This window comes from Pinus tabuliformis, chromosome 2_2 (genome assembly GCF_031772625.1).
Source record: "Pinus tabuliformis cultivar Carrire ecotype Pingquan chromosome 2_2, CPIR1, whole genome shotgun sequence".
NCBI lineage: Eukaryota > Viridiplantae > Streptophyta > Pinopsida > Pinales > Pinaceae > Pinus > Pinus tabuliformis.
The window spans coordinates 1,149,449,347-1,149,457,333 of NC_142300.1; the positions used below are offsets into that span (position 1 = coordinate 1,149,449,347).

General features: G+C 31.7%; 1 protein-coding gene across 1 annotated transcript; it reads left to right on the forward strand.

The window, feature by feature from the left end:
- Window positions 1-3,619: 3,619 nt before the first annotated feature.
- Window positions 3,620-5,174, forward strand: LOC149197463 (uncharacterized). The gene has a single exon (XM_089405852.1). It carries the CDS (start codon window positions 3,681-3,683, stop codon window positions 5,088-5,090), a length of 1,410 nt encoding a protein of 469 aa, XP_089261978.1. The 5' UTR covers window positions 3,620-3,680; the 3' UTR covers window positions 5,091-5,174.
- Window positions 5,175-7,987: the final 2,813 nt, after the last annotated feature.

Sequence of the window (7,987 nt, forward strand, 5' to 3'; positions counted from 1 at the left end):
TAAGTTAATCAAAATGTTAATCCTTTATTAACCTTGAAATAAGATCAAGAAGTCCTGGACTATTGCTTTCCTTTGTTAACTTCAACATAAGATCAAGTCTGAGTGTTTTGGACAATTGGATGACATCAACATTGACTAAAATTATTATCATTATTGTCCAATTTTAAGGTCACGACCAAGCCAGATACCACATTTGTGTATGAGACCCCCTTGTTTATGGAACAAGGGATTCGCCTTTGCGTAATAATTTAAGTACTATGTCTATGAAAGCATACATATTTGAACCTGTAACCTTTTAAGAAAAAACACATGCTTTTAAGCTGTACCATTAATAAACATATAAAAAATATTATTAATAATTATAAATATATTGGAAATTTATTTTTTTATTAATTATTAAAAATATAAATTTCAGATAAATATATAAATAATTTATTATTAATATTTAAAAGTGATAGAAGAATTAATATTAATTTTAAATTAAAAAAATAATAATTAAACACTATATTCATATCAACATTGTACATAAGTAAGAAATTGAATAAATATAATTATGAATTAAAAAGAAAAACAAAAAAAATTAACTCCTTTGAATTCTCTCGGAACATAATGAGTGACCGTACAAGTCTGCCGTGAGAATCCTAAAGATACGGGAAATTAATCATAATGAAAAATTCTAAAGGTGACGGGGGATGAATCATAATGAAAAACCCTAATGGTGATGGGAGATGGATTATAATGAGATCGATACCTTTTCAGTGGGAAATTAGTTAGTAATATGTCAAAAAAATTCCTCATTAACTTGCAACCACTCACATGGCCTCTAAAATATATGAAAATTTCATATCTAAATTATAAGAGTAAGTTTTTTTTTCAGAGGAAAAAAACATGATGATATTATATATATATATATATATAATATATTATATTATATATCATATATCATGATGATATTATATCTAAATTATAAGAGTAAGTTGATCAAAATGTTAATCTTTTGTTAACCTTGAAATAAGATCATGAACTCCTTGGCTATTGGTTTCCTTTGTTAATCTCAAAATAAGATCAAGATCAAGTCCTTGAGTGTTATGGACAATTAGATGACATCAGCATTGACTAAAAATTATGAACATATAGAAACATATCACCAATAATTATTCATATATTGGTAATTTTAATTTTTTATTAATTATTTAAAAATATAAATTTTAAATAAATATATAAATAGTTTATTACTAATATTTAAATTTGATAAAAAAATTATTTTTTTGAAATTAAAAAAACAAGAAAATAGGTATTAGTATCTATATTGAAGAGTTTTCGCAGTGCATTATATCATATATTATTTTTGGGATTCAATTGTGTTAAGTAAATCATTCATTTATGACTATTTCTATGAGAGGTATTCTTAAATGACTAGTTTTTAGTGATTTTTGAACAGTCCATTTAGCACTCATTGCATTGGGACTATTCAAAAATCATGAGAAACTAGTCATTTACGACTGCCTCTCATGAAAATGGTCATAGATGAATGACTTACTTAACGCAGTTGAATCCCCAAATGATATTTAATATAATGCAGTGCAAAAACCCCCCAATACTTAAATTCAAAAAAGTGAAGGGAACTCTACTTGAATGGTTCATGAGGCATAATACTTGCTAAGGTTTTGCAAATGGGGTAGCGACCTAAGTGGGCTTGATTGTGGGGAAAAATCCACAGTTAAGCGCACTTGAGCCACAAGCGATCTAGGATGGATGACCTCCTAGGAAGTCCTGGTTACGGGGTTCAAGCCTTGGAAGTGATGATTGACACTATGTGATTAATTTCACTAGTTTCAATCCCACTTCTTCACCCCTATGAGCATCATCTGATGCAATGAATACTAAAAGACTATTTAAAAATCATGAAAAACTAGTCATTTAGGACTACCTCTCATAAAAATAATCATAAACAAATGACTTACCTAAAACAATTAAATCCCAAAAATAATATTTAATATCGGAGTTGTCTTTAGTGTGACTTTTTGAAAGCTGTTTCCGGTGGATTTTTCTGGTCTAGTTTCGGATTCATTGAAATCACAAGTTCGATGGGTAACCTGCATAATAGAAGTGCCCTAGAGGTTTTCCAGGGTGCTGAATTCATATATATAGTCAAAAAACTAGTTTAAATAACCCAAATCAAAATTTCACCATAATTTGTTCCACTGGATTCTGGCACCAGAAACTCCAAAAAATCACACTAAGACAACTCTTTTAATATCTATATTAAATAAGTAAAAAATTAAATAAATATAATTATGAAAAAAAAAACTCAAAAAACTACTTTGAACTCTCGTGTAACTTTGAACTCTCGTGTAACATAATGAGTGACCGTACAAGTCTGCCGTCGAAATCCTAAAGATACGGGAAATGAATCATAATGACAAATCCTAAAGGTGATGGGAGATGGATTATAATGAGATCGGCACCTTTTCAGTGGGAAATGAGTTGTATATGTATTAAATTAATTAAGAAAATGAAATTATTATTAATGATTTTTTTTTGAAAGTGGGTTATGTTTAACGAATATCAATATGACGCGTAAATATTTTTGAAAATAATTTATAATTAAAATAAAAATAAATAAATATATATATATAAATAAAGAGAGTAATTCGTTTAAATACCAAAATCCCAAAAAATAAGTCGGAGTGAATCAACTCAATTGAAATTAATGTGTTTAATATAACTATTTTAGTACCGAATTAAATTTGGCAAAAACATTATACTATCAAATTGGAATCATAACATTATTAGATTATTAAATTTTGATGTATCAACTCAATTGAAATTAATGTGTTTAATATAACTATTTTAGTACCGAATTAAATTTGGCAAAAACATTATACTATCAAATTGGAATCATAACATTATTAGATTATTAAATTTTGATGTAGTTTAATTTATAAACGAAATAATTTTTTTATTAAAATTAGTAAAATAAATTCAAGATAAAAAATATTTATTTATTTATTTATTATGGTTTAAAATGTATTTTTAAATATATAAACAAATTCAACACGTTAAAAGATTCTAACTATAAATTAAATAATTTAAACTTAAATCTTTAAAAATCTCTATTAAAATTTTAATTAAAAAAAAAACATATCCTGGAAAATCAATTAGACTAGGCCCTTAAATTTGTAATAAGTCTCTCATGATAAATGGTCACAAATCAGTCAAAAGATTAAACAATGTGGATAAAAATAGTCACAAAGTAGTCAAAAATATTAAATAGTTTGGATAAACATATTTGAGGCTGTCAGACCGGAAAACACGCCCCATGGCGTTTTAAATTTCTCGACAGTCCAGGGTGGTGAGATTCGTTCAAACAAGAGCGCCACAGTTGGAATGGAGACAATCCTGGGTCGTGATATTCTTGCAAACGAGAGCGATGCGTGTGCTTTCTGCAAATGTGGTTTGTTGAGAAAATCTACGTAACCGAGGAAGAGTCAGTCTCGGCATTGAATGAATACTAATCTTTATCACAGGATAGATAAGATGAAACCCTAAAAATAGAAAGACCATTTATGACTTTAAATACCTACTCGATTCTCCTGCAATGTGGGTTTCATAAACTTCAAGCCCATTGTACAGAAGCTAAGTTTCTGATTACTCTCTGTAATTTCTTTGCCTGTGCAATGGAGAAACCCAGGGCAGAAATCTTAGCATTCGTTGCTGCGTTACTACTGATGTCGTTAAACTCATGCCATGGAAAAAAGAAGGCAGCAGAATGTGGAGAACAAGACCGTGTTGCGTTAATAGATTTCAAAGCCCACTACGTGAAGGATCCGAGCGGAGCTTTCAATTCATGGACGGGAAATGATTGCTGCAAGTGGAATGGTGTGACGTGTGATAGCGACAGCGGTCGAGTAGTCAGCCTCATTCTTGATGGGGATCCATTGGACTCAGGCAACAGTACTGCCTACTTGAATGGAATCATATCAGAATCCATAGGGAATCTTTCATATCTGGAAACCCTTATTCTTGACAGGTGGAAAAATATAAGTGGTGCAATTCCATCTTCTATTTCTAATCTTTCATCCCTGAAAGTTGTTTCCATGAACAACAACAAAATCAGTGGTTCCATTCCTTCTGACATCGGGCGACTGCTCAGGCTACACACTCTGTCTCTCTCCACAAACCTGCTCACCGGCCCTATTCCAGAATCCATTGGAAATTTGCAGAATTTAACTTCTTTGAACTTGGATTCGAATCAGCTCTCTGACTCCATTCCTTCAAGCATTGGAAATCTGACTCAGCTGTCAATCTTGACACTGAACGACAACAAGCTCTCGGGTCCCATTCCGGACTCCATGGGAGATCTAAAGCAGCTAACGACGCTGCATATTTCGAATAATTTGCTGTCTGGTAAGATTCCTTCCTCGCTAGGAAATATGTCATTGCTTGCAGAGATGTTGGCAAGTAACAATCGTTTGAGTGGAAGCATTCCAGATTCACTGGGTTTGTTGAGCGCTAATTTTTATGAATTGTATTTGGACCAGAATTTATTGACAGGATCTATCCCAGAGTCCTTAATGAAGTTACCATCTCCTTTAACCATTAATCTGGCCCAAAACCAACTCACTGGGAATATCCCACTTATTCCCAATTCCTCCCAACTTGAAACCCTAGATCTGGTACAAAACAACCTGTCCGGTGAGATCCCTGACTGGTTAGGCAACCTGCCAAAACTCCGCTCGTTGCAGTTATCGTTCAACAATTTCACAGGCCAATTACCCAGTTTTTTCGATGGGACTTCAAACCTTAATTATGTTTTCATTTCAAACAATAAGCTTAGTGGTAAAATACCCGACTCGTTGGGTGATATGCTAATTCTGGAATTCCTTGATCTGTCACATAATGAACTCGAGGGACCCATTCCGCAGAAGATGGCCCAAATGAGGAATCTGGCGCAGTTGAATTTGAGCTTCAACCATCTGTGTGGCACGATTCCACAGATCAAACCGTTCAATGCATTCCCTGCTTCTACATACACTCACAATGACTGTCTCTGTGGCTGGCCTCTTTCTCCTTGTCATTCAACTTGAAGGGAAATATCAGTTTATTTTGCGCACCACAGATCGAGACTGTATGATCCAAGAACTTTTTATTGTGGGTAATGGAGGGAGCGTGGTAATATTGCAGCGATTTTGTTTTGAGGTGAGGGCCTGCTATGTTGTCTTTTCATTTATTCACGTGATTTTCACGTTGACAAAATAATTTCATCTGTTGTAATGTAGACGCACTTTCTGGACTGGTGACAATCAGGTTCAAATTTGAATTCATCATTGCTATTCAAGATCTTGAATTCATCATTGCTCTTCAAGATCTTCTTAGGTTCAAATTTGAATTCATCATTGCTATTCAAGATCTTCTTTGGCTCTTTATAGAAGAGCATAAAATTATTTGTCATGTAAATGAAAATTGAAATAAAAAATTATTTGTTATATTTAGAATGAGAATTGTTTTGGATTTTTCAAGTGAAGAATAATCAGTTTAGATTCTTTTTAACTTGTGTGGTAATGTAGATGCACTTTCTGAACTTTTCACAATCAGGTTCATATTTGAATTCATCATTTCTCTTCAAAGATTTTTTCTAGTTTTTTTTAAATAGCAGAGCATAAAATTATTTTCATTTCTTCAAGAGATTTTTTCTAGTTATTTTAGCAGAGCATAAAATTATTTTTTTTTAAGAGATTTTTTCTAGTTTTTTTTTTTTAATACCACAGCATAAAATTATTTGTCATGTAAATGAAAATTGAAATAAAAAATTATTAGTCAATTTGAAATAAGAATTGTTTTGATGAATAATCAGCTTAAATACTTTTCAATCTTTGTTGTAATGTAGATGCACTTTCTGGACTGGTCACAATCAGGTTCAAATTTGAATTGCTCTTCAAGAGCTTTCTCTAGCTCTTTATTGAAAAGCATACAATTATCTGTCATGTAAATGAAAACGGAAATAAACAAATATTTGTGAGGTTCGTTGCTTTTCAAGAGCTATATATAATTATTTGTTATGTAAAATGAAAATTGAAATAAAAAATTATCTGTTAAATTTGAAATGAGAATTGTTTTGAATTTTTCAATTGAAGAATAATCAGTTTAGATTCTTCTTAATCTGGAATTTATCTAGAGTGATAAAAGATCTCAAGCTTGAAAACTATTTTTTGAGTGCAAACTTTGAGAACAAGTTTGCACATTGAGATATTTAATCTCTCTTGACACTAAGGTTAAGATGCATCTAGCTTGGTTTCAATCATGCATAATTACACAAAATTTGTTAAATATCTAGTTATTTTGATCATTTTAAATATGTTAAATATGTCTAAGATTAATCTCCTCATTTTGATTTTAAATCTGCTCAATTACCTCAGTTTGTTGACATGATACACATTGTTAATAACTTGAATGATGGAATAATATTTTTAATGCAAAGTAACATTGTAACAATGTTGAATGATAGAAAATGTGAATAATAAGAGTATAGTTAATTACAAATAACCATAATTGTGATCAATCTCAAACTATTTTCTTCTATTATTCTTATTGTCACATGTGTTAGTTTTTCCATCTTTTCATAACCATCATCTGAAAAGGGTGGTTGAAATCGTAGACCATTCAAATATTTAACTTGTGCTATTGTAGTAAATGCCACACCTTTTCTCTCTTGCTCTCTAATATTACCAGTAGTTTTCTCTAAAATCATTCAGTGTGGCTTACGGAGTGTTATTACCCATGTAAGTTTCAATGGTATTTATTTTCTATTACCCCATTTGAATGCAAAGTGACTAACAATATTGAATGATAGAAAATGACAATAATAAGAATGTAGTCAGTTACAAAAACAGTTCACAGAAAAAACAAACATTTCATTTAAGTGGACATTTTATTTAAGATAAAAATTCAAGAATTTTATTTATGGTTGAATTATTTTAACACATAAATCAATGCACATCAAACACTGAAATCAACGCATCTAGTGCAAGGAATAAAATAAGATTAGAAACGAACATTTACACTGAAACCAATGCATCTAGGGCAAGAAATCAATTAAGATTATAAATCAACATCTTCATTGAAATCAATGCATCTACACTAAAATCAATGCATCTAGTGTACACAATTAAATAGGATTAGAAATCAACATCTACACTAAAATCAATGTATTTGGTGCAAGAAATCAAATAAGATTAGAAATAAACAACTACTCTGAAATCAATGCATCCAATGCAATCAATCAAATAGGATTAGCAATCAATTTCTACCTTAAATCAATTCATCTATTTTCATGAAAAACCAAAATATTCATGTTTTTCTAGATCAAACATCATTTACCTTTTGTAAAAGTCTTACTTTTCCTCTATGGTTAATGATGTCCAATATTATGTAATACTATATAATATCTATACTTGTATATATGTGTCTCTTTCTTCTTCCTTCTCCCCGACACTCCTTCCATATTTGTGTCTATATCCCTCCTTCTTTCCTCCTCTCTTTTTCCCTCCCTCTCTCTCTCTATGCTTCCCCTACACTCTCTTTATCTTTCCCTTCTTCCCATTCTCTCCCCCCACAACACACACACACACGCACACGCACACGCACACACACACACACACACACACACACATATATCCCTCCAACTCTCCTTCTTTGTCTCTCTATCACACGCCCCTAAACACACATGCTCTTTATGTCCATATCTACCTATCTCTCCTTTCCTCCCTCTCTTTGTCTCTCTCTTCTCCCCTCTCTCTCCTCTCCATTTATATGGCTACCTCCCTCTGTTTTTCCTTCTTTGTCTCTGTATATCACCCCCAAAACATACACACTCTCTCCCCCTCTTCCTCTCCCTCTTTCTCTTTTCTCATTCTCTCCCTCTCTCTCCGCTTCTCTCTCTCTTCCCTCCCACTTGTAGAAATTCTCATTGTAGATCACCTAATAA

Bases quoted from the DNA above. Each gene is read 5' to 3' on its own strand.
- LOC149197463 (XM_089405852.1), top strand. From the start codon at position 3,681: ATGGAGAAACCCAGGGCAGAAATCTTAGCATTCGTTGCTGCGTTACTA.